The 27,220-nt window shown below is 44.2% G+C and overlaps 2 protein-coding genes and 1 long non-coding RNA gene across 6 annotated transcripts in view; 1 reads left to right on the top strand and 2 right to left on the bottom strand.

The window, feature by feature from the left end:
• The window catches only part of LOC112255097 (centromere protein P), a 158,696-nt gene that overhangs the window by 71,395 nt on the left and 60,081 nt on the right, over positions 1-27,220 (top strand). The gene's annotated exons all lie outside the window — the stretch shown is intronic.
• aspn (asporin (LRR class 1)) lies at positions 6,126-26,069 on the bottom strand. Of its 3 annotated transcripts, XR_006083820.1 has the most exons (10): positions 25,666-26,069; positions 19,448-19,666; positions 18,986-19,098; positions 14,388-14,601; positions 14,027-14,137; positions 10,870-10,963; positions 9,430-9,568; positions 7,516-7,717; positions 7,295-7,354; positions 7,148-7,254 (listed from the first exon to the last, which is right to left on the bottom strand). XR_006083820.1 is itself a non-coding variant. In XM_042324922.1 (9 exons), the coding sequence occupies exons 2-8, from the start codon at positions 19,647-19,649 to the stop codon at positions 7,517-7,519; spliced, it is 1,074 nt and encodes a 357-aa protein (XP_042180856.1). In that variant the 5' UTR covers positions 19,650-19,666; positions 25,666-26,069; the 3' UTR covers positions 6,126-7,042; positions 7,512-7,516. The 3 variants fall into 3 exon arrangements, 2 of the variants coding, with proteins under 2 accessions (XP_042180856.1, XP_042180857.1); XM_042324922.1 differs by lacking the exons at positions 7,148-7,254; positions 7,295-7,354 and adding an exon at positions 6,126-7,042 and having other exon boundaries at positions 7,512-7,717; XM_042324923.1 differs by lacking the exons at positions 7,148-7,254; positions 7,295-7,354 and adding an exon at positions 6,126-7,052.
• LOC121846820 lies at positions 12,573-13,737 on the bottom strand. The gene is made up of 2 exons (XR_006083822.1): positions 13,454-13,737; positions 12,573-13,095 (listed from the first exon to the last, which is right to left on the bottom strand). It is a non-coding gene; the product is annotated as an uncharacterized LOC121846820 (long non-coding RNA).

Raw genomic sequence — 27,220 nt, 5'->3', positions numbered from 1 at the left:
TTGTGTGCCCCATGAAAACGGTTTTCACCACATAACAGATGGAGACACAAAACTTTACCTAGTTACAACTGCATTTCTGAAATCTCCTATACAAATAAACTGTCCGACAGCTAGATCCAGGAATTCTAACACGGCTCAAGTTCAATGTCTTAAGTTGACTGATTAATGTCTAATATATGTTCATTTACACTGCTATAAATGCAAGGACAGAAAAGTAATATTTTATATCACCTGATTTAGGACGAATCTGTGAAGACACCAAACATGTTAAAGGGTTTTATTGAATATGGCTATGACCCCCCTCTTATATCTTAATGTAATGACATGATTTTGTTGTTGTTATCAATGACTTATCAGCAGTTGTAACAAGTTGTCCAGTGTAGGAAATCCTCACTGGTACCCTAGTTTATGGAAAGACCCATCAGCGGTTGGGAACCAGTGCTTTGAAACAACCATAAGACTTCTCTTGTCTGCACGTGAGTTTGTTCTAATGATCCTACCATGCAGGGAGGAGAAGGAGACAGTCTGCCCCCATTATAACTGCTCAGGGCCTCTGTTCAAAAGGCCTGTGTCTGACTCAAAATCCACACTAGAAACCTCTCAGAGATACAGGTTGGCAGGCAGTCAGACAGATATATTTCTCCGTTGTATTGTAGCCTCTCGTCACTGCTTCTGGTTGCCAAGATCATAAGACAAGACAAGTGAGTTTAGCTGAGGACTGGACTAAGATGATAGTTTTAGGCACAGCAGTTATGCCTAAATTCTGAGGCTCATTCCAATAGATCACATCTTCAGGTTTCATCGGTGGTTTAATAGATCACGTCTTCAGGTTTCATCAGTGGTTTAATAGATCACGTCTTCAGTCACATTTTAGCGGCCATCCTTACGGCAGATCGCGGCAGGGTAGCCTAGTGGTTAGAGTGTAGATGCGGCAGGGTAGCCTAGTGGTTAGAGTGTAGAGGCGGCAGGGTAGCCTAGTGGTTAGAGCAAGCTGACAAGGTACAATTCTGTCGTTCTGCCCCTGAACAGGCAGTTAACCCACTGTTCCTAGGCCGTCATTGTAAATAAGAATTTGTTCTTAACTGACTTGCCTGGTTAAATAAAGGTTAAACTTTGTTTTTTTAAATAATACCTGTGTTTTTGTTGTTGTTGCTGAGAGGTTTGGGTCGTATTGTGCTGAGAGGTTTGGGTCGTATTGTGTTGAGAGGTTTGGGTCGTATTGTGTTGAGAGGTTTGGGTCGTATTGTGTTGAGAGGTTTGGGTCGTATTGTGCTGAGAGGTTTGGGTCGTATTGTGCTGAGAGGTTTGGGTCGTATTGTGCTGAGAGGTTTGGGTCGTATTGTGCTGAGAGGTTTGGGTCGTATTGTGCTGAGAGGTTTGGGTCGTATTGTGCTGAGAGGTTTGGGTCGTATTGTGCTGAGAGGTTTGGGTCGTATTGTGTTGAGAGGTTTGGGTCGTATTGTGTTGAGAGGTTTGGGTTTTGTGTTGAGAGGTTTGGGTCGTATTGTGTTGAGAGGTTTGGGTCGTATTGTGTTGAGAGGTTTGGGTCGTATTGTGTTGAGAGGTTTGTGCTGAGAGGTTTGGGTCGTATTGTGCTGAGAGGTTTGGGTCGTATTGTGCTGAGAGGTTTGGGTCGTATGGTTTAAATTAGAAGGGTTTGGAATGTTTATTTGGGTCCCCCCCTCCCGGAAAAACCAAAATAACTCACCTTTGAGCGAAACCATTATTCTGTCAGCACTAACATTCAGCTCACCTGAGGGATGGGCTGTGGAACACACACATACACTTCACTGGGCTTCAAGTGTCCACAGTCGTGGCCATGCTATTTTATTATGATATTATTTATAATACTTATTATTATTATGCTATTTGCATTCGATGAAGTTGCAATGCCCACTACTGAATGGTGGCATGTGACTGGATAACCAATCTAAGGAGCAGTAGTGTCAATGAAATGGGATTTACCACAGACCTCTCCTCTCAAAAGTGTCTCCCAAATGGCACCCTAGCTCCCTACATAGTGCACTACTTTTGACCAGAGCCCTATGGCTCTATAGTGCACTATATAGGGGACGCGGATGTCGTTGTACCCCCTCAAACCATCCCGGGGACTCCTTCTCGTTCCACCAAAGGCTGAAAATCTCCAGGGATCAGCATCATATAAACACAACTGGTTTTCCAGATGTACTTCTAGGAAGTACCACAGGACGGTTAACCATTTCACAGTATTGAGACGGCAGCTTCCAAGAAGAGCTGACAGAATAGGTCTAGTGTGTAGGCTTTACTCCTGACTGGCGTGAGGAAACTACCCCTCCCTACGTTCAGGCTGTGCTCAAACCCTATACCCCAACTCGAGCACTCTGTTCTGCCTCCTCTGGTCTCTTGGTCCTCCCACCACTATGGAAGGGCAGTTCCTGCTCAGCCCAATCCAAGCTCTTCTCTTGGTCCTCCCACCACTATGGAAGGGCAGTTCCTGCTCAGCCCAATCCAAGCTCTTCTCTTGGTCCTCCCACCACTATGGAAGGGCAGTTCCTGCTCAGCCCAATCCAAGCTCTTCTCTTGGTCCTCCCACCCCTATGGAAGGGCAGTTCCTGCTCAGCCCAATCCAAGCACTTCTCTCCTGGCACCTCCCAATGGTGGAACCAGCTTCCCCCTGAAGCTAGGACAGCAGAGTCTCTGCCCACCTTCCAAAAAAACACCTGGAACCCTACCTCTTCAAAGAGTATCTTAAATAATCTCCCTCCTCACCTCGACCCCCTGTTCCAGAACCAACACTTTTCCTTGACCCTTCAGATGAGTCTCTCTGGATAAGAGCGTCTGCTAAATGATTTAAATATAAACGTGTTAAAAACCCCTTAGTTAGTTAGTTTTTACCAGGTTGTTTTACCAAGAGGTCGGTGGAGGTGGAGGGGCAGGTCTACTCCCCATCCCTCCAGGTGTCTGCCAGCGTTGGCTGTACAGAGAGAGACGAGGCTTGGTTCCCAGATGGGCATGCTGGCCGTAGGCTAGAGGGGGTAGGCTGGTCCACTCCCCAGGTGTCTGGGTTCGGCTGGGCCAGGATCAAACCTGCAGTGAGTTGTCGTAACGGTCTGAGCAGTCGGCTGTGGTACGGAGAGTCTCTGAGCGGTTGTGTGAGACGTGGCAGAGCTGTGGAGGCCAAAACGGTAGATCTGTTCCATGTGTTTCCTGAGCGCCACTCGCTGCAGAGCAGACAGAGACCGTGTCCCAGATGGCACCCTGTTCCCGACGTAGTGCACTACTTTTAACCACAGCCTTATAGGCCCTGGTCTAAAGTAGTGCACCATATAGGGAATAGGGTGCGATTGGGGATGCAGACTGGTTTGCCTCCTTTTCCTTGGCTTCACACAGCATGTCCAAGCCCCCGTGATTAACAAAAGAAAACAGACGGATTGCAACTTTTTATTTTTTGAGGGGGGGGGGGGGGGGGGGGTGTGAGTGGGGGGTGGGGGGGGGTGGGGGGGGGGGGAGAACAGCATTCACATGCCAAAATAGAGGAACAATGGCTTTTACTCATGTTGATGAACTCTCCTCTTTTTCATTAAAAATGCAGATTTCCATTTCAGGTGAATTGGGGCCATTTCAGGCATTCAGTCATCTAACCTCAACATTGCAATGTATAGGGTTGGTCCTTTGTTGAGGACTGTTACCGCTGAGCAGGTTGTTGGGTCCTTTGTTGAGGACTGTTACCGCTGAGCAGGTTGTTGGGTCCTTTGTTGAGGACTGTTACCGCTGAGCAGGTTGTTGGGTCCTTTGTTGAGGACTGTTACCGCTGAGCAGGTTGTTGGGTCCTTTGTTGAGGACTGTTACCGCTGAGCAGGTTGTTGGGTCCTTTGTTGAGGACTGTTACCGCTGAGCAGGTTGTTGGGGACTGTGTTACATCTGAGCAAGTTGTTGGGTCCTTTGTTGAGGACTGTGTTACTGCTGAGCAGGTTGTTGGGTCCTTTGTTGAGGACTGTGTTACTGCTGAGCAGGTTGTTGGGTCCTTTGTTGAGGACTGTGTTACTGCTGAGCAGGTTGTTGGGTCCTTTGTTGAGGACTGTGTTACAGCTGAGCAGGTTGTTGGGTCCTTTGTTGAGCAGGTTGTTGGGTCCTTTGTTGAGGACTGTGTTACTGCTGAGCAGGTTGTTGGGTCCTTTGTTGAGGACTGTGTTACTGCTGAGCAGGTTGTTGGGTCCTTTGTTGAGGACTGTGTTACATCTGAGCAAGTTGTTGGGTCCTTTGTTGAGGACTGTGTTACTGCTGAGCAGGTTGTTGGGTCCTTTGTTGAGGACTGTGTTACTGCTGAGCAGGTTGTTGGGTCCTTTGTTGAGGACTGTGTTACTGCTGAGCAGGTTGTTGGGTCCTTTGTTGAGGACTGTGTTACTGCTGAGCAGGTTGTTGAGGACTGTGTTACTGCTGAGCAGGTTGTTGGGTCCTTTGTTGAGGACTGTGTTACTGCTGAGCAGGTTGTTGGGTCCTTTGTTGAGGACTGTGTTACAGCTGAGCAGGTTGTTAGGTCCTTTGTTGAGGACTGTGTTACAGCTGAGCAGGTTGTTGGGTCCTTTATTCAGTACTGTGTTACATCTGAGTAGGTTGTTAGGTCCTTTGTTGAGGACTGTGTTACTGCTGAGCAGGTTGTTAGGTCCTTTGTTGAGGACTGTGTTACTGCTGAGCAGGTTGTTAGGTCCTTTGTTGAGGACTGTGTTACAGCTGAGCAGGTTGTTGGGTCCTTTATTCAGTACTGTGTTACATCTGAGTAGGTTGTTAGGTCCTTTGTTGAGGACTGTGTTAGGGTATACTAAACAGACTTGCAGAGTGGTGCTGGTGGATGGGAACCAAACAAACTTAGAGGACCAAAAAAGAAAGTACTTTAAAATCTCTCACTGACCTAAATAGACCCCGTGGGTCTGTGATGCATTGAGACGTCAGTCATGACGGATACAGTCATTTTAAATCATTGAAGTCAGTCAGTTCTGGCAAAAAGAAACGACTACGTTATGAAAGCTGAGCAGATTTAAACCTACTGTTTGCATTAATCCAATACATACAGCATTCAGATCTTACCCGGGGAGGTCCAGAGTACTACTGTTCTGGCTTCGAATTTGAATTTGAGGGACATACGGTATTGTATCATATTCTGTACCTTTTGAGTGACTTCATAATCATATTCTGTACCTTTTGAGTGACAGCATATTCATATACTGTGTACTGTGACTGCTTTTGAATCATATTTCTAGACCTGGTTCAGTGGCGTCTTCTACTGGAGATGTGAGAGAAGGGTTGATGTTCCAGTTTCCTACTGTCGCTATCACACATCCAATAAATACTTTTTTATTTTACCTTTATTTAACGAGGCAAGTCAGTTAAGAACAAATTCTTATTTACAATGACGGCCTAGGAACAGTGGGTTAACTGCTTTGTTCAGGGGCAGAACGACAGATTTGTACCTTGTCAGCTCGGGGGTTTGAACTTGCAACGTTCCGGTTACTAGTCCAACGCTCTAACCACTAGGCTACGCTGCCTACTCTACACTCTAACCACTAGGCTACCTGCCACCTCTACACTCTAACCACTAGGCTACCTGCCACCTCTACACTCTAACCACTAGGCTACCTGCCGCCTCTACACTCTAACCACTAGGCTACCCTGCCACCTCTACACTCTAACCACTAGGCTACCCTACCTCCTCTACACTCTAACCACTAGGCTACCCTGCTGCCTCTACACTCTAACCACTAGGCTACCCTGCTGCCTCTACACTCTAACCACTAGGCTACCCTGCTGCCCCTACACTCTAACCACTAGGCAACCTGCCACCTCTACACTCTAACCACTAGGCTACCCTGCCGCCTCTACACTCTAACCACTAGGCTACCCTACCTCCTCTACACTCTAACCACTAGGCTACCCTTCCGCCCCACATTGACAGTAACATAATGTTGAATTAAACGGTGGTCGACGCTAACACTGCCCGGTTGACGTTCTGAGTCGCCTGTTGGACTCATGGCGGGGAAACACTGTTTACGACGTCAGGTGTAATCCATGAATATGCAGGGTTGTCACGTATGAAAAAGCAAATATATTTTTCTTAAAAGGTGAAATAAAAGTAGAATATTTCGTTTTTCTGTATTTTATATGTCAAGTTTATTTAATTAGAACAGTTACATACATGTAATGCTACAATAGATAATCATGTTCAAATGAAGGCATGTAAAAGGTTGACTAGTTTCTTTAATTATAAACGTTTAGCATGTAGACATGTAATGTAACAGTTGACTAGTTTCTTTAATTATAAACGTTTAGCACCATGTAGACATGTAATGTAACAGTTGACTAGTTTCTTTAATTATAAACGTTTAGCACCATGTAGACATGTAATGTAACAGTTGACTAGTTTCTTTAATTATAAACGTTTAGCACCATGTAGACATGTAATGTAACAGTTGACTAGTTTCTTTAATTATAAACGTTTAGCACCATGTAGACATGTAATGTAACAGTTGACTAGCATTTTCTGTCATTTTATGTTTATCACCATCTAGACATATAACGTTGACTGGTTTCTGTAAATATATATACGTTTATTAGCACCATGAAAACTAGTTTTATTTAGGCTATATCTAGCAGATTATAAAAAGGAGGCATGCAGTGTCAGAAAGAAATCCAAAGACAACATATCCAGCAGATTATACTAATTCCTAAACAGAGAAGAAACAAAGATATCGACTAAAACACTGAAGTACTAACAGGGGTGGATGCGTTTGTTGACTCGTTGAGGAGGAACGAAGAGTTGGTCAATACAACAACAACAAAACATCCTGTGTGTTGAGGAGGTGGAGGTATTACTGAAGTCTACCAGAAGGAGGCGCTATAGGATGGCTTGTGATCCTGACAGACACCCAATTCCCTAGGCAGGTAGGCACTTGTAGATCTGTAACTATATAGGATAGATATGACCATATGGTTAGAACTTCGCCTTGCCATTGTGTGTGTTACTTCTTCGGGTTGTTGCCCAGCTGAATCCCCCTGTGTGTGTGTGTGTGTGTGTGTGTGTGTGTGTATGTTACTTCCTTTGGTTGTTGCCCAGCTGAATCCCCCTGTGTGTGTGTGTGTGTGTGTGTGTGTGTGTGTGTGTGTGTGTGTATGTTATATGTTACTTCCTCCGGTTGTTGCCCAGATGAATCCCCCTGTGTGTGTGTGTGTGTGTGTGTGTGTTGTTACTTCCTCCGGTTGTTGCCCAGATGAATCCCCCTGCATGTGTGTGTGTGTGTGTTGTTGCCCAGCTGAATCCCCCTGTGTGTGTGTGTTACTTCCTCCGGTTGTTGCCCAGATGAATCCCCCTGTGTGTGTGTGTGTGTGTGTGTGTGTGTGTGTTACTTCCTCCGGTTGTTGCCCAGATGAATCCCCTGTGTGTGTGTGTGTGTGTGTGTGTGTGTGTGTGTGTGTTACTTCCGCCGGTTGTTGCCCAGATTAATCCCCCTGTGTGTGTGTGTGTGTGTGTGTGTGTGTGTATATGTTACTTCCTCCGGTTGTTGCCCAGATGAACCCCTCTGTGTCCAGACACACAGCGGAAAGTGGCGGGCTGGACGTCCCAGTACTTAACAGGGTTAGAGAACAGACTGATGCCCGTATACAAGGTCTTCTTAACACTGGAGCGGACAGGGCAGAACTCATTCACCCCCACACTGCTGATGCTGTTAGCATGGAGGTACACCACCTGGGGGAATAGAGACCGATTAATCAATCAATTAGTCAATTATACCACCTGGGGGAATAGAGACCGATTAATCAATCAATTAGTCAATTATACCACCTGGGGGAATAGAGACCGATTAATCAATCAATTAGTCAATTATACCACCTGGGGGAATAGGGACCGATCAATTAGTCAATTATACCACCTGGGGAATAGGGAATCAATTAGTCAATTATACCACCTGGGGAATAGAGACCGATTAATCAATCAATTAGTCAATTATACCACCTGGGGGAATAGGGACCGATTAATCAATCAATTAGTCAATTATACCACCTGGGGGAATAGGGACCGATTAATCAATCAATTAGTCAATTATACCACCTGGGGGAATAGGGACCGATCAATTAGTCAATTATACAAATAGAGACAAATTAGTCAATTATACCACCTGGGGGAATAGGGACCGATTAATCAATCAATTAGTCAATTATACCACCTGGGGGAATAGGGACCGATCAATTAGTCAATTATACCACCTGGGGGAATAGGGACCGATCAATTAGTCAATTATACCACCTGGGGGAATAGGGACCGATTAATCAATCAATTAGTCAATTATACCACCTGGGGGAATAGGGACCGATTAATCAATCAATTAGTCAATTATACCACCTGGGGGAATAGGGACCGATCAATTAAATCAATCAATTCAATTAGTCAATTATACCACCTGGGGGAATAGGGACCGATTAATCAATCAATTAGTCAATTATACCACCTGGGGGAATAGGGATCGATTTAATCAATCAATTAGTCAATTATACCACCTGGGGGAATAGGGATCGATTTAATCAATCAATTAGTCAATTATACCACCTGGGGGAATAGGGATCGATTTAATCAATCAATTAGTCAATTACACCACCTGGGGGAATAGGGATCGATTTAATCAATCAATTAGTCAATTATACCACCTGGGGGAATAGGGATCGATTTAATCAATCAATTAGTCAATTATACCACCTGGGGGAATAGGGACCGATCAATTAGTCAATTACACCACCTGGGGGAATAGGGACCGATCAATTAGTCAATTATACCACCTGGGGGAATAGGGACCGATCAATTAGTCAATTACACCACCTGGGGGAATAGGGACCGATCAATTAGTCAATTACACCACCTGGGGGAATAGGGACCGATCAATTAGTCAATTACACCACCTGGTGGAATAGGGACCGATCAATTAGTCAATTATACCACCTGGTGGTCTCAAGTTTAGGTTTATGAAGCATGCTGAGGTCAATAGAGGTTCAGTCCCATTGCTACTCGGATACTCTGGCTATTTGTGAATGTCTTAAAGATTCACACATCGCTAGTATCACAGAAGCAATCATACTTGAATATATTTAGGAATTTGTAGCCTATATTATCATAGCACAGGGGTGTTAAAATGTTTATATATATTTTTTGTCTTTTCCTTTCAATTAAGACCTAGACAACCAGGTGAGGGGAGTTCTTTACTAATTAGTGATTTTAATTAATCAATCAAGTACAAAGGAGGAGTGAAACCCCGTCAGACACTCGGCGGGATGAGGTTTGACACGTGTTGTAGCAGAATGGTATGACAGTAGAACTACAACGTTGAGTTGAGTACACAAATAAGGAGTAAAAAAAACAGTTTCAAGTTATCGTTGGGAATGCCCAACAGGTGACTAATCATATCTTACCTGTAGATACCGCAGTGAGTTGAGACCGGGCGGAACCTTCCGTAGTTTGTTGTTATCCAGGTGGATTTCACGGACGTTGGGTATACTGGCGAAGCTTCCGTTCTCAACAAACTTGATTTGGTTGAAGCCCAGTCCTAATCTGTAAATATCAAATCAAAGTTTATTTGGTTGAAGCCCAGTCCTAATCTGTAAATATCAAATCAAAGTTTATTTGTCCTTACAGTGAAATGCTTACCTACAGGCTCTAACCAACAGTGCAAAGTATTAGGTAAACAATAGGTAAAGAAATAAAAATAACAGTAAAAAGACAGACTATATACAGTAGAGAGACTATATACAGTAGAGGCTATATACAGTAGAGAGGCTATATACAGTAGAGGGGCTATATACAGTAGAGGGGCTATATACAGTTGAGGGGCTATATACAGTAGAGAGGCTATATACAGTAGAGAGGCTATATACAGGAGAGGCTATATACAGTAGAGAGGTTATATACAGTAGAGAGGCTATATACAGTAGAGAGGCTATATACAGTAGAGAGGCTCTATACAGTAGAGGGGCTATATACAGTAGAGGGCTATATACAGTAGAGGGCTATATACAGTAGAGGCTATATACAGTAGAGGCTATATAGAGTAGAGAGGCTATATACAGTAGAGAGGCTATATACAGGAGAGGCTATATACAGTAGAGAGGCTATATACAGTAGAGAGGTTATATACAGTAGAGAGGCTATATACAGTAGAGAGGGTATATACAGTAGAGAGAATATATACAGTAGAGGGGCTATATACAGTAGAGAGGCTATATACAGTAGAGAGGCTATACAGTAGAGGCAGTAGGGAGGGTATATACAGTAGAGAGGCTACATACAGTAGAGGCTATATACAGTAGAGGCTACATACAGTAGAGAGGCTACATACAGTAGAGAGAGAGCTATATACAGTAGAGATGCTACATACAGTAGAGGGGCTATATACAGTAGAGAGGCTATAACAGTAGCGAAGCTATATACAGTAGAGGGGTTATATACAGTAGAGAGGCTATAACAGTAGCGAAGCTATATACAGTAGAGAGACTATATACAGTAGAGAGGCTATATACATTAGAGAGGCTATATACAGTAGAGAGGCTATAAAGAGTAGAGGCTATATACAGTAGAGGTTATATACATTAGTGAGGCTATATACAGTAGAGATGCTACATACAGTAGCGAGGCTATATACAGTAGAGAGGCTATATACAGTAGAGAGGCTATATACAGTAGAGAGGCTATATACAGTAGAGAGGCTATATACAGTAGAGAGGCTCAGTAGTGTTTTATCACATCACATCTCAGTAGTGTTTTATCACATCTCAGTAGTGTTTTATCACATCTCAGTAGTGTTTTATCACATCACATCTCAGTAGTGTTTTATCACATCTCAGTAGTGTTTTTACCTTTGTATTTTTTTATATCTGAAAAAGTCCTCAATTTCTACTTTGTTGATCTTGTTATAATCCAAGTGAAGCTCTGTGAGTGAAGATGGCAGGTCTGAAAACAGGAAATCACTGTCAGGTTATGATGCACAGTAAACTTTAAGATTTTGTTTTTGGTGGTGGGAGGGAATACAACTCCTGTAATTTCTACCTGTTCAGGTGGGATGGAGTTTTTAGCCCAGAGCATGACATCACAATCTGATCTGATTATTTTGACCAATGACCAATCATCTTTTATTTCCATATGTATCCTCCTCCTACTTTGACGGGGAAAGCCGGGGTACGCTCTAGAGCAGGCCTGGGCAACTCCAGTCCTCAAAGTGCCTGATTGGTGTCACACTTTTCCCCCCAGTCCCAGCTAACACACATGACTCCCAATAATCAACTAATCATGTTAGTTCAGTTAAAAATGCAGTGAGTTTAAATCAGGTGTGTTTCTGAGGGATGGATGGGGGTGACACAAATCAGGCCCCTGAGGACTGGAATTGCCCCAGATCTGCTCTAGAGTCAAGACGATCCAATCAGGGCTGTGTATGTAAATATATTTAGACACGCAATCAGACTGGAGGCTCAGAGACATAAATGATACAAAATATAGGATTTATTTTCATGAAATAAACACATACAGTGATGATTAAACAAAAATATATATAACACTGCATGTAAACATTAAGTACCACGAACTCTCATGAGAAATTCAATGAAGTGGTCCTAAATATGCACATGGAATAAAGTCACCCGGCAATGTCAGATTTAATTAAATGTGGACAGTATTGAATGTGTTTGAATGTGGACAGTATTGAATGTGGACAGCATTGAATGTGGACAGCATTGAATGTGGACAGCATTGAATGTGGACAGCATTGAATGTGGACAGTATTCCACATTCCACAGCATGTATCGTGTATTGGTAGTCTTACCTTTAGGTACAGCTGTGAGCTTGGCTTGTTACTAGTAGTCTTACCTTTAGGTACAGCTGTGAGCTTGGCTTGTTTCTGGTAGTTTTACCTTTAGGTACAGCTGTGAGCTTGGCTTGTTACTAGTAGTCTTACCTTTAGGTACAGCTGTGAGCTTGGCTTGTTACTAGTAGTCTTACCTTTAGGTACAGCTGTGAGCTTGGCTTGTTTCTGGTAGTCTTACCTTTAGGTACAGCTGTGAGCTTGGCTTGTTACTAGTAGTCTTACTTAGGTACAGCTGTGAGCTTGGCTTGTTTCTGGTAGTTTTACCTTTAGGTACAGCTGTGAGCTTGGCTTGTTACTAGTAGTCTTACCTTTAGGTACAGCTGTGAGCTTGGCTTGTTACTAGTAGTCTTACCTTTAGGTACAGCTGTGAGCTTGGCTTGTTACTAGTAGTCTTACCTTTAGGTACAGCTGTGAGCTTGGCTTGTTACTAGTAGTCTTACCTTTAGGTACAGCTCTGAGCTTGGCTTGTTACTGGTAGTTTTACCTTTAGGTACAGCTGTGAGCTTGGCTTGTTTCTGGTAGTTTTACCTTTAGGTACAGCTGTGAGCTTGGCTTGTTACTAGTAGTCTTACCTTTAGGTACAGCTCTGAGCTTGGCTTGTTACTAGTAGTCTTACCTTTAGGTACAGCTGTGAGCTTGGCTTGTTTCTGGTAGTTTACCTTTAGGTACAGCTCTGAGCTTGGCTTGTTACTAGTAGTCTTACCTTTAGGTACAGCTGTGAGCTTGGCTTGTTACTAGTAGTCTTACCTTTAGGTACAGCTGTGAGCTTGGCTTGTTTCTGGTAGTTTTACCTTTAGGTACAGCTGTGAGCTTGGCTTGTTACTAGTAGTCTTACCTTTAGGTACAGCTGTGAGCTTGGCTTGTTACTAGTAGTCTTACCTTTAGGTACAGCTGTGAGCTTGGCTTGTTTCTGGTAGTCTTACCTTTAGGTACAGCTGTGAGCTTGGCTTGTTACTAGTAGTCTTACCTTTAGGTACAGCTGTGAGCTTGGCTTGTTTCTGGTAGTTTTACCTTTAGGTACAGCTGTGAGCTTGGCTTGTTACTAGTAGTCTTACCTTTAGGTACAGCTGTGAGCTTGGCTTGTTTCTGGTAGTTTTACCTTTAGGTACAGCTCTGAGCTTGGCTTGTTACTAGTAGTTTTACCTTTAGGTACAGCTGTGAGCTTGGCTTGTTTCTGGTAGTTTTAGGTACAGCTGTGAGCTTGGCTTGTTACTAGTAGTCTTACCTTTAGGTACAGCTGTGAGCTTGGCTTGTTTCTGGTAGTCTTACCTTTAGGTACAGCTGTGAGCTTGGCTTGTTTCTGGTAGTTTTACCTTTAGGTACAGCTGTGAGCTTGGCTTGTTACTGGTAGTCTTTACCTTTAGGTACAGCTGTGAGCTTGGCTTGTTTCTGGTAGTTTTACCTTTAGGTACAGCTGTGAGCTTGGCTTGTTTCTGGTAGTTTTACCTTTAGGTACAGCTGTGAGCTTGGCTTGTTTCTGGTAGTTTACCTTTAGGTACAGCTGTGAGCTTGGCTTGTTTCTGGTAGTTTTACCTTTAGGTACAGCTGTGAGCTTGGCCTCCGTTTCCTGATAGTAGTCTTACCTTTAGGTACAGCTGTGAGCTTGGCTTGTTTCTGGTAGTTTTACCTTTAGGTACAGCTGTGAGCTTGGCTTGTTACTGGTAGTCTTACCTTTAGGTACAGCTGTGAGCTTGGCTTGTTACTAGTAGTCTTACCTTTAGGTACAGCTGTGAGCTTGGCTTGTTTCTAGTAGTCTTACCTTTAGGTACAGCTGTGAGCTTGGCTTGTTTCTGGTAGTTTTACCTTTAGGTACAGCTGTGAGCTTGGCTTGTTTCTGGTAGTTTTACCTTTAGGTACAGCTGTGAGCTTGGCCTTGTTACTAGTAGTCTTACCTTTAGGTACAGCTGTGAGCTTGGCTTGTTTCTGGTAGTTTTACCTTTAGGTACAGCTGTGAGCTTGGCTTGTTACTGGTAGTCTTACCTTTAGGTACAGCTCTGAGCTTGGCTTGTTACTAGTAGTCTTACCTTTAGGTACAGCTGTGAGCTTGGCTTGTTTCTGGTAGTTTTACCTTTAGGTACAGCTGTGAGCTTGGCTTGTTTCTGGTAGTTTTACCTTTAGGTACAGCTGTGAGCTTGGCTTGTTTCTGGTAGTTTTACCTTTAGGTACAGCTGTGAGCTTGGCCTCCGCGATCCTGATATACAGGGTTTCCATGCCGTCGAATGCTCCCAGCTCTATCCCGTTGTTAGCTAACGGGTTAGCACTCATCTCTGGTCAGGAAAAACATACAGGGAGGTTAAAAGCCTCGTATGGCGCTTTGAACACATCTTTCTTGAACTCATATATAGAGGGCAATCATTAATAACCCTAGATGCATTCTGCCTCAAATGACAACTTTTTTTTATTTTATTTTTTTTACTCTTGTGCACTACAGTTGACCGGAGTCACGTTGGGCTGCCACATAAGGAATAGTTGCCAGGCAGCCATTGTAAATAAGAATGTGTTCTTAACTGTACGTACCCAGAACATGCACAGACTTGAGACCTTTGAAGGCCTCCTTCTGGATGTTGCTGATCTTGTTGTCGTGGATACGCAGCTCCAGGATGTTCCGGGGTAGGTTGGCAGGTATCTGTGTCAACTGGTTGTAGGACAGGTACAACAGCTGTAGCCGATCCATGTTACGAAAAGCTTTGGGATGGATCTTCGAGATCTTGTTGTTAACAAGGAACAGGGCCTGGGGAAGAGAATATATGTGAAATATACAGCAACTCTTAGGAGTTTAGACAATGGAGGTTGACTTGAACAATACGTTGGGCCCCAGGAAGTAACAACTAATTAGGATCCAAATGAACAGGTAATAAATACTTTGACCGATTTATTAAATGCATTCCGACCAGCTTTAAAACCACTGCATTCCGACCAGCCTTAAAACCACTGCATTCCGACCAGCCTTAAAACCACTGCATTCCGGCCAGCCTTAAAACCACTGCATTCCGGCCAGCCTTAAAACCGCTGAGTTTAGGCCAGCTTTAAAACCACTGCATTCCGGCCAGCCTTAAAACCACTGAGTTTAGGCCAGCCTTAAAACCACTGAGTTTAGGCCAGCCTTAAAACCACTGAGTTTAGGCCAGCCTTAAAACCACTGAGTTTAGGCCAGCCTTAAAACCACTGAGTTTAGGCCAGCCTTAAAACCACTGCGTTTAGGCCAGCCTTAAAACCACTGCGTTTAGGCCAGCCTTAAAACCACTGCGTTCCGGCCAGCCTTAAAACCACTGCGTTCCGGCCAGCCTTAAAACCACTGCGTTCCGGCCAGCCTTAAAACAACTGCGTTCCGGCCAGCCTTAAAACCACTGCCAGCCTTCCACTGCGTTCCGCCAGCCTTAAAACCACTGCGTTCCGGCCAGCCTTAAAACCACTGCATTCCGGCCAGCCTTAAAACCACTGAGTTTAGGCCAGCCTTAAAACCACTGCATTCCGACCAGCCTTAAAACCACTGCATTCCGGCCAGCCTTAAAACCACTGAGTTTAGGCTAGCCTTAAAACCACTGAGTTTAGGCCAGCCTTAAAACCACTGCATTCCGGCCAGCCTTAAAACCACTGAGTTTAGGCCAGCCTTAAAACCACTGCATTCCGGCCAGCCTTAATACCACTGAGTTTAGGCCAGCCTTAAAACCACTGTATTCCGGCCAGCCTTAAAACCACTGCATTCCGGCCAGCCTTAAAACCACTGCATTCCGACCAGCCTTAAAACCACTGCATTCCGGCCAGCCTTAAAACCACTGAGTTTAGGCCGGCCAGCCTTAAAACCACTGAGTTTAGGCCAGTCTTAAAACCACTGAGTTTAGGCCAGTCTTAAAACCACTGAGTTTAGGCCAGTCTTAAAACCACTGAGTTTAGACCAGCCTTAAAACCACTGAGTTTAGGCCAGCTTTAAAACCACTGCATTCCGACCAGCTTTAAAACCACTGCATTCCGGCCAGCTTTAAAACCACTGCATTCCGGCCAGCTTTAAAACCACTGCATTCCGGCCAGCCTTAAAACCACTGCATTCCGACCAGCCTTAAAACCACTGCATTCCGGCCAGCCTTAAAACCACTGAGTTTAGGCCAGCCTTAAAACCACTGCATTTAGGGCCAGTCTTAAAACCACTGCATTCCGGCCAGCCTTAAAACCATTGAGTTTAGGCCAGCCTTAAAACCACTGAGTTTAGGCCAGCCTTAAAACCACTGAGTTTAGGCCAGCCTTAAAACCACTGAGTTTAGGCCAGCCTTAAAACCACTGAGTTTAGGCCAGCCTTAAAACCACTGCAGTTTAGGCCAGCCTTAAAACCACTGCAGTTTAGCATTCCGCCAGCCTTAAAACCACTGAGTTTAGGCCAGCCTTAAAACCACTGAGTTTAGGCCAGTCTTAAAACCACTGAGTTTAGGCCAGCCTTAAAACCACTGAGTTTAGGCCAGCCTTAAAACCACTGAGTTTAGGCCAGCCTTAAAACCACTGAGTTTAGGCCAGCCTTAAAACCACTGAGTTTAAAACCACTGCATTCTTAAAACCACTGCAGTTTAGGCCAGCCTTAAAACCACTGAGTTTAGGCCAGCCTTAAAACCACTGAGTTTAGGCCAGCCTTAAAACCACTGAGTTTAGGCCAGCCTTAAAACCACTGAGTTTAGGCCAGCCTTAAAACCACTGCATTCCGGCCAGCCTTAAAACCACTGAGTTTAGGCCAGCCTTAAAACCACTGAGTTTAGGCCAGCCTTAAAACCACTGAGTTTAGGCCAGCCTTAAAACCACTGAGTTTAGGCCAGCCTTAAAACCACTGCATTCCGGCCAGCCTTAAAACCACTGCATTCCGGCCAGCCTTAAAACGACTGAGTTTAGGCCAGCCTTAAAACCAACGGGTTTAGGCCAGTCTTAAAACCAATGCGTTTAGGCCAGTCTTAAAACCAATGGGTTTTGGCCAGTCTTAAAACCAATGGGTTTAGGCCAGTCTTAAAACCAATGGGTTTAGGCCAGTCTTAAAACCAATGCGTTTAGGCCAGTCTTAAAACCAATGGGTTTTGGCCAGTCTTAAAACCAACGGGTTTAGGCCAGTCTTAAAACCAATGCGTTTAGGCCAGTCTTTCAAATCAAACTTTATTTTTCACATGCGCCGAATACAACAAGTGTAGACTGAATACAACAGGTACCTTACCGTGAAATGCTGAGTACAACAGGTACCTTACCGTGAAATGCTGAGTACAACAGGTACCTTACCGTGAAATGCTGAGTACAACAGGTACTGTGAAATGCTGAATACAACAGGTATCTTACCGTGAAATGCTGAGTACAACAGGTACCTTACCGTGAAATGCTGAATACAACAGGTACCTTACCGTGAAATGCTGAATACAACAGGTACCTTGCCGTGAAATGCTGAATACAACAGGTACCTTACTGTGAAATGCTGAATACAACAGGTACCTTACCGTGAAATGCTGAGTACAACAGGTACCTTACCGTGAAATGCTGAATACAACAGGTGTAGTAGACCTTACTGTGAAATGCTGAATACAACAGGTAGCTTATCGTGAAATGCTGAATACAACAGGTACCTTACTGTGAAATGCTGAATACAACAGGTAGCTTATCGTGAAATGCTGAATACAACAGGTACCTTACTGTGAAATGCTGAATACAACAGGTACCTTACCGTGAAATGCTGAGTACAACAGGTACCTTACCGTGAAATGCTGAATACAACAGGTGTAGTAGACATTACTGTGAAATGCTGAATACAACAGGTAGCTTATCGTGAAATGCTGAATACAGCAGGTGTAGTAGACCTTACTGTGAAATGCTGAATACAACAGGTAGCTTATCGTGAAATGCTGAATACAACAGGTACCTTACTGTGAAATGCTGAATACAACAGGTACCTTACCGTGAAATGCTGAGTACAACAGGTACCTTACCGTGAAATGCTGAATACAAGAGGTACCTTACCATGAAATGCTGAATACAACAGGTACCTTACCGTGAAATGCTGAATACAACAGGTACCTTACCGTGAAATGCTGAATACAACAGGTACCTTACCGTGAAATGCTGAATACAACAGGTACCTTACCATGAAATGCTGAATACAACAGGTACCTTACCGTGAAATGCTGAGTACAACAGGTACCTCACTGTGAAATGCTTACTGACAAACCCTTAACCAACAGTGCAGTTCAAGAAGAGTTTAAGAAAATATTCACCAAAAAAACTAAAGTAAAAAATTATAAAAAGTAACACAATAAAATAACAATAACGAGGCTATATACAGGGGGCACCGGTACAAAGTCAGTGTGCGGGGGTACAGGTTAGTTGAGGTAATTTGTACATGTAGGTAGGTGTGTAAGTGACTATGCATAGATAATAAACGTGGGGGTGTCAATGTAATAGTTCGGTGGCCCAGATAACTTAAGTTTCCAGACAAGGTACAAACTGTAGCCTACCTCTGTCTGTCTGTACAGGCTCTGTGAAACACCCTGTAGAACGGTTTCTACACCCTGTAGAACGGCTTCTACACCCTGTAGAACGGTTTTAAGCTCAAACCATGTCAGGTTTCCCCTTTATTCTCTCGGTAAGCTCTCTCTTCCCCCACCTGAAATAATATGGCTTCTATTTCAATTGAGAGTTTTGGTGCTAGAGGGTCTGGATGTTGCTTTGGGGGCCATGGTACCCCCACCTGGAAAATAATCTATCAAGTTACACAGAGCCTGTACAGACAGATGTAGGCTATACATTAGATAATAGGATCTCTATGGGTTACAGTATATGTAGAGATAGAGGCTGGTTCAGATGGGTTCTGTTTGTGGTAGACGCTGGTTCAGATGGGTTCTGTCTGATGGAAAGACTGGTACAGATGGGTTCTGTCCGATGGGGACTGATATAAAGAACTTGGGTTTATCGTCAGCTGTGAATGTGTGATTCTGTCCTAATATGTGTTGCATATAGGCTAGGCCTAGGGGGGAATGGGTGTCTAAAAGTGATTCGGACTCATGTGGGAAAAGTCCCTCCACCCTAAAGTGATAGGAAACTGTGATGAATGTTGCAGTGATGATAAGAGTAGGAGAGATGTTTAATTGTGTGTTTCTTACGTAGATCTTGTTAATGCCTTTGAAGTCGTCCTCCTTGACCTCGGTGATGTCGTTGTTCTGGAGGTCGATCATTAGCGTGTCGGCGGGAATGTTCTCGGGCACGGAGAGCAACCCTGTGGAGACAGGATATCAATCAATCGGTAAATCAGCTGTGTGTTGTCCACGTAGCCGTAAAGCTAACATCACAGAGAAGTTGTGAATGTAATGAAAACAGTAGTGGTCCTAGAGTAGAGCCTTGAGGAACTCCAAAATGTCACTGAGCATAATTGCCTCCAGTCCTGCAGTATCTGAACAGATGAGACTTTCAGACAAGTGCTGTAATTGAATGTTAGGAGCCCCTAGCCCTCCCTCTCCCCCAGACTGCACCAGGAGGAGTGAGGGTGTAATAGAATGTTAGGAGCCCCTAGCCCTCCGTCTCCCCCAGACTGCACCAGGAGTAGTGAGTGGGTAATATAATGTTACCTAGATCAGAGCACTGCACCACCCGTAGGGAGCACTGGCAGCCGAAGGGGCAGTCCGTAAGGGCGTTGTCGTCATCATCATCGTCATCATCGGCGTCCTGCATCATGATTTCATGGTCCCTCATGAAGTCCAAGACGTTAATTGGCTGGTAGGGCTTGGCATGGCCCAGTGCCAGCAGACACAGCAGCAGGAAGCCTCTCATCAAGAAGACTAGTGGGTCTATAAAACAAGATGTCACACAATGAAGACTAGTGGATCTATAAAAACAAGATGTCACAAAATGAAGACTTGTGGGTCGGATACTTTATTGTCCATTTTCTTGAAGAGGGTCTAAAATTTGTCTTTCTGCTTGATCAGCCAATTTGCCCAAGATGTCTTACACACTAGACACAAGCTTTGAGAAATGCCCAAGATGTCTTACACACTAGACACAAGCTTTGAGAAATGATCAAGTTGTCTTACACACTAGACACAAGCTTTGAGAAATGCCCAAGATGTCTTACACACTAGACACAAGCTTTGAGAAATACTCAAGATGTTTTACACACTAGACACAAGCTTTGAGAAATGATCAAGATGTCTTACACACTAGACACAAGCTTTGAGAAATGCCCAAGATGTCTTACACACTAGACACAAGCTTTGAGAAATGCTCAAGATGTCTTTACACACTAGACACAAGCTTTGAGAAACACTCAAGATGTTTTACACACTAGACACAAGCTTTGAGAAATACTCAAGATGTTTTACACACTAGACACAAGCTTTGAGAAATGCCCAAGATGTCTTACACACTAGACACAAGCTTTGAGAAATGCCCAAGATGTCTTACACACTAGACACAAGCTTTGAGAAATGATCAAGATGTCTTACACACTAGACACAAGCTTTGAGAAATGCCCAAGATGTCTTACACACTAGACACAAGCTTTGAGAAATGCTCAAGATGTCTTACACACTAGACACAAGCTTTGAGAAATGATCAAGATGTCTTACACACTAGACACAAGCTTTGAGAAATGCCCAAGATGTCTTACACACTAGACACAAGCTTTGAGAAATGATCAAGATGTTGAAACGCATCAGTGATCTGATAATCTGTATCAGGTTTCTGACTGTAATTTTCATTGTGTTGCTGTGCTGTCTTCATTTTTGTAGGACTAAGAAACAACCTAATGTAAAGTACCAGTCAAAAGTTTGGACACAACTACTCATTCCAGGGTTTTTATTTAATTTTACTATTTTCTATATTTGTAGAATAATAGTGAAGACCTCAAAGCTATGAAATAACAAAAAGTGTTAAACAAATCAAACTATATTTGAGATTCTTCAAAGTAGCCACCGTTTGCCTTGATGACAGCTTTGCACACTCTTGGCATTCTCTCAACCAGCTTCATGAGGTAGTCACCTGGAATGCATTTCAATTAACAGGTGTGCCTTGATAAAAGTTAATTAGTGTAATTTATTTCCTTCTTAATGCATTTGAGCCAATCAGTTATGTTGTGACAAGGTAGGGGTGGTATACAGAAGATAGCCCTATTTGGTAAAAGACCAAGTCCATATTATGGCAAGAACTGCTCAAATAAGCAAAGAGAAACAACAGTCCATCATTACTTAAGACATGAAGGTCAGTAAATGCGGACAATTTTATTTAACACTTTTTTTGGGTTACTACATGATTCCATATGTGTTATTTCATAGTTTTGATGTCTTCACTAGTATTCTACAATGTACAAAATAAAGAAAAACTCTTGAATGAGTCGGTGTGTCCAAACATTTGACTGGTACTGTAGGTCAGATTAGGCTATGATTCTGAGGGTTTTAGAATTACCCTGCAGCTCCTGAAGTCTAAACAGTCAAACAGAACTGATGATGTGGTTTTTAGACATTGCTGCCAAGTCTTTGCCAAAATGATGTCCTGGCCTGCAGTGTAACTAAGGATGTTGAAACATGTTATGGTTTTTGGGAGATTGATGATGATTTAGGCTTAAACAGAAAGTTAATATTCAAAGTTACATTTCTACTTGTTCTGATTCTGATGGTTTTATGCTAAAGTAGTTTTATTATTTGTCACAACTTTGCCAAAATTTCGAACTCAATTTATTTGTGGATGGAGGGCATGTCTAGATGGGTAAAACACATGCAGTAGTCTTGTCAAGATCCTCCCTTTAAGTTCAATCACTATTGGCTTAGGTGTTCTTGCTGTTTCGTAAGGTTTTTTGGGAGAGAGAAAAAAAACCCACTTGTTACTTTTTGAGTCTGTAGGTTTCCATTAACTATTGTGCAGGAATATGAGCCGACGCAAATGTTGTTTTGCTTCTTGCTCAATATAACACCATCTATGGCGTTTTTTACAAGTAAGGTTTATACAGAACTAGCTATGTAGCTATCCATTTCTGACACGTTCTCAGATGACACAAGGCCAACAGAAGGGAACAAGTTATCTTCTCACCCTTCCTGAAGGCCAGCTGAGGGAAATGGAACAGTACTGTGGGTTGGGTTTAGGTTGGTTGGGTATGACCATGCTCTGTTCAACAGCTCCATTCTGCAACCCAGTGCTGTTTCTACCCACAAGTATTTGGTGGTGGTGGTGGTTCAGAGGCATTTGATAATACTTAACAGCACACAGACATGTAGTTTGAAACTAAATAGCATTATACAGTGAATTCGGGAAAGTATTCAGATCGCTTGACTTATTTTAAAATTGATTTTTTTTTTTTTTAGTAAAAAAAATCTTGCCGATCTACACACACTACCAAAAACTGAAGGTCCCCAAGAACACAGTGGCCTCCATCATTATTAAATGGAAGAAATTTGGAACCACCAAGACTCTTCTTAGAACTGGCCACCCGGCCAAACTGAACAATCGGGGGAGAAGGGCCTTGGTCAGGGAGATGACCAAGAACCTGGCGGTCACGCTGACTGAGCTCCAGAGTTCCTCTGTGGAGATGGGAGAACCTTCCAGAAGGACAACCATCTCTGCAGCACTCCACCAATCAAGCCAGTCAGGCCTTGAGTGGCCGGCCGGAAGCCACTCCTCAGTAAATGGCACATGACAGCCCACTTGGAGTTTGCCAAAAGACACCTAAAGGACTCTCAGACCATGAGAAACAAGATTATCTGGTCTGATGAAACCAAGATTGAACTCTTTGGCCTGCTACGGTGAAGCATGGTGGTGGCAGCACAGTAAGGATCGAGGGAAAGATGAACAGAGCAAAGAACAGAGAGATACTTGATGAAAACCTATCCCAGTGCACTCAGGACCTCACAGGGGGGGGCAAAAGTTCAAACAGGACAACGATGCTAAGCACACAACCAAGACAACGCGGGAGTGGCTTCGGGACAAGTCTCTGAATGTCCTTGAGTGGCCCAGCCAGAGCAGGAATTGACCCCCATCTAACATCTCTGGAGAGACCTGAAAATAGCTGTGCGGCGACGCTCCCCATCCAATCTGACAGAGCTTGAGAGGATCTGCAGAGAAGAATGGGTGAAACTCCTAAAATACAGGTGTACCACGCTTGTAGCATCATATCAAAGATGGGGGTAAAAATGCTTTGCCATTATGGGGTATTGTGATGTCATTATTGGGTATTGTGATGTCATTATGGGGTATTGTGTGAAGATTGATGAGGGAAAAACCCAACTTTTAATCCGTTTTCGAATAAGGCTGTAACGTAACAAAATATGGAACATGTCAAGGGGTATGGATACTTTCCGAATGCACTCAAATACTGCACTACTCTAGAATCAGAAGTACTATGTTTTTGAATACCCAGTTACTGTTTGGTTACAAATAAGCAGATTATCTACAATTTCTCTCGCATCTTTTCTGCATGCAGCCATTTTAATACCGATCATCATTTTCTCCAGTTTCCTCTTGTGCGTGTCAACGCTGAACCATCAAGAAGTGTATTTAACGTAAAGATTCTTCCCCATTCTGAATATAATGTTGTTGTTTTCGTGATATCTCTGAGCGATGTTCTACTATCGATGTCCCCTGGGTAAATTCATGTTTTCATGTGTATCTGAGGCCGTTCAAGCAGGCAGAACTTTGTCCGGTAAGACGTAGTGCTGTGATAAAGTCTGTCTCACTACACTGGACGTTTATAGGAATACGACTTCTAGATCTCCAAAACGCCGTTCATACATGTCAGATTATAATACTGGCCGATACCATAACGCGAGAGGATGTCTCTTCTCTCCAATGAGCCATTGATCATATTTTTTGCGATATTCCTACCTCGAGAAATGTGTAATTTAACAGAGGGTCAAACACATATCTCCGCCTCTTCCAGGGGAAAATTGCATGGTGCCGTTGTGCCGACTCCACATCGTGCCGACACATGGTGCCGACTCTACATCGTGCCGACACATGGTGCCGACTCTACATCGTGCCGACACATGGTGCCGACTCTACATCGTGCCGACTCTACATCGTGCCGACACATGGTGCCGACTCAAATCGTGCCGACACATGGTGCCGACTCCACATCGTGCCGACTCTACATCGTGCCGACACATGGTGCCGACTCCACATCGATCTGAACATGGTGCCGACTCCACATCGTGCCGACACATGGTGCCGACTCCACATCGTGCCGACACATGGTGCCGACTCCACATCGTCGTGCACATGCCGACTCTACATCGTGCCGACACATGGTGCCGACTCAACATCGATCTGAACATGGTGCCGACTCCACATGGTGCCGACACATGGTGCCGACTCTACATCGTGCCGACACATGGTGCCGACTCCACATGGTGCCGACTCCACATGGTGCCGACTCCACATCGTGCCGACTCCACATCGTGCCGACTCTACATCGTGCCGACACATGGTGCCGACTCAACATCGATCTGAACATGGTGCCGACTCCACATGGTGCCGACACATGGTGCCGACTCTACATCGTGCCGACACATGGTGCCGACTCCACATGGTGCCGACTCCACATGGTGCCGACTCCACATGGTGCCGACTCCACATCGTGCCGACTCCACATCGTGCCGACTCCACATGGTGCCGACACATGGTGCCGACTCAACATCGATCTGAACATGGTGCCGACTCCACATGGTGCCGACACATGTTGCCGACTCTACATCGATCTGAACATGGAGTCTACAATGGTGAGATTGTAGACTCCTAAATTGACAGTGCAGTTTGTTTAGCCGATTTGACAGCTAATTAGTTACTTCACATGCTGATATTGACTTTAGTATTATTGTGTATAGCTACGTTTGCTAGATAGCTAGCTAGCGAGACAGCCCATATAGAGCATTGCATTGTGGGTTTTGTAGTCGACTTGTGCTGCAACAGATTTTCACAATTTCCACGTGTTGCTACCAACCTTATTATGACGACAAAATTAAACATTTGTACACAAAAAAAATAGTGTTCTCACATATTAGCGTTATGTGACACGATTTGGGGGAATGAGTGGATTTGGGTGGATTTTTCCTTTAAGCCTGCAACATCAATTGAGACAAAATCACAATCTATTCAAACGTTTCTGAGATCAAGTTCATAAAACTCAGATAATTTATCCATTATTGACGTTTAGCAATAACATTGTGGTAGCACACCTCAGCAGTCAGCAACATACAGTAAGTCATTCTGAGGTAGCACACCTCAGCAGTCAGCAACATACAGTAAGTCATTCTGAGGTAGCAACAACCTAAGCAGTCAACAACATACAGTAAGTCATTCTGAGGTAGCAACACCTCAGCATTCAACAACATACAGTAAGTTATTCTGAGGTAGCAACAATCTCAGCAGTCAACAACATACAGTAAGTCATTCTGAGGTTGCACACCTCAGCAGTCAACAACATACAGTAAGTCATTCTGAGGTAGCACACCTCAGCAGTCAACAACATACAGTAAGTCATTCTGAGGTAGCAACAACCTCAGCAGTCAACAACATACAGTAAGTCATTCTGAGGTTGCAACACCTCAGCATTCAACAACATACAGTAAGTTATTCTGAGGTAGCAACAATCTCAGCAGTCAACAACATACAGTAAGTCATTCTGAGGTTGTACACCTCAGCGGATAGCCCCCCAGTTTAATTCTATTCTATATAACTTTATTGATCCAGTCAGGGTGAACCAAGTAAGCCATTGTCAGATCACATTTAAAAACATCCTTTACATATCATACAACTAATAACATCATATTGCCCCTTACAATAATGTATATTTTGTTTAACTCACCTCAGTAGTCACTTAGTGTGTTGTATCGTTGTTTAGCTCCAGTCAGATAGCCTCCTCCAGGGAGAACACGAACCAACGAGAGTTACTCTAACCACAAAGGTAGCAGTAGTGTGCAGGAACAGGAGCGTCAGTCACAGTGGATGTGCATCAAACAGAAACACTAACTCGCTGAATGAAAAATAAACCTCTGCTGGTGCTGCTAACATGGAGAGCTTGGTTTGAATAAAGACCTATCACTCTCTCTCTCTCTCTCTCTCTCTCTCTCTCTCTCTCTCTCTCTCTCTCTCTCTCTCACACAGATACAGAGATCACCACCACCACCACATCTCTGTATAGCTGGCTAGTCCTGAAAACGCATTGTTACCGGCCAGTCATGTGGTTCTCATCAGTACTTGAACCGGGGCCAGAATTTCCCGTTTAACTTCTCAATGCTTTAGTCTTTATATAGAACTACTGTATCATCCTACCGGTAGGTCCCAGTCCCCTGCTCCCCAACCCTCCTTCCCTATGAATACCGTCCATAGGTGGCCTGGTGCCATGTTAGATATTATACATTTTTATTCTGCTGAACAGCCATCAAGGACACTGGTGGTGGTTGTTACATAATGAAAGGAACGTGTGTTTTTTTTCTCCCCTCAATGGAACTGAAGAAGCTGAGAATGGATGGAGGGGGTCTGTCCTTCAAGTGTCTCTGAGAAGCCCAGCATGACTTAGAGAAGCCAGCGTCTCTGAGACGCCCAGCATGACTTAGAGAAGCAAGTGTCTCTGAGACACCCAGCGTGACTCAGAGAAGCAAGTGTCTTTGAGACACCCAGCGTGACTTAAAGAACCAAGACTCTTTGAGACACCCAGCGTGACTTAGAGAAGCAAGTGTCTCTGAGACGACCAGCGTGACTCAGAGAAGCAAGTGTCTTTGAGACACCCAGCGTGACTTAAAGAACCAAGACTCTTTGAGACACCCAGCGTGACTTAGAGGAGGAGCAAGTGTCTCTGAGACGCCCAGTGTGACTTAGAGAAGCAAGTGTCTCTGAGACGCCCAGCATGACTTAGAGGAGGAGCAAGTGTCTCTGAGACGCCCAGCGTGACTTAGAGAAGCAAGTGTCTCTGAGACGCCCAGCATGACTTAGAGGAGGAGCAAGTGTCTCTGAGACGCCCACCATGACTTAGAGAAGCAAGTGTCTCTGAGATGCCTAGCGTGACTTAGAGGAGGAGCACGTGTCTCTCTGAGACACCCAGCGTGACTCAGAGAAGCAAGTGTCTCTAAGATGCCTAGTGTGACTTAGAGGAGGAGCAAGTGTCTCTGAGACGCCCAGTGTGACTTAGAGATGCCAGTGTCTCTGAGACGCCCAGTGTGACTTAGAGAAGCAAGTGTCTCTGGAGACGCCCAGCGTGACTTTGAGAACGCTGGTGTCTCTGAGACGCCCAGTGTGACTTAGAGAAGCAAGTGTCTCTGAGACGCCCAGTGTGACTCTGAGAGGAGGAGCAAGTGTCTCTGAGACACCCAGCGTGACTTAGAGAAGCAAGTGTCGGAGACGCCCAGTGTGACTTAGAGGAG

This window comes from Oncorhynchus tshawytscha, linkage group LG07 (genome assembly GCF_018296145.1).
Source record: "Oncorhynchus tshawytscha isolate Ot180627B linkage group LG07, Otsh_v2.0, whole genome shotgun sequence".
Lineage (NCBI taxonomy): Eukaryota > Metazoa > Chordata > Actinopteri > Salmoniformes > Salmonidae > Oncorhynchus > Oncorhynchus tshawytscha.
Note: the sequence above shows the minus strand (reverse complement) of the source record. Positions and strands in the feature narration are given on the sequence as shown.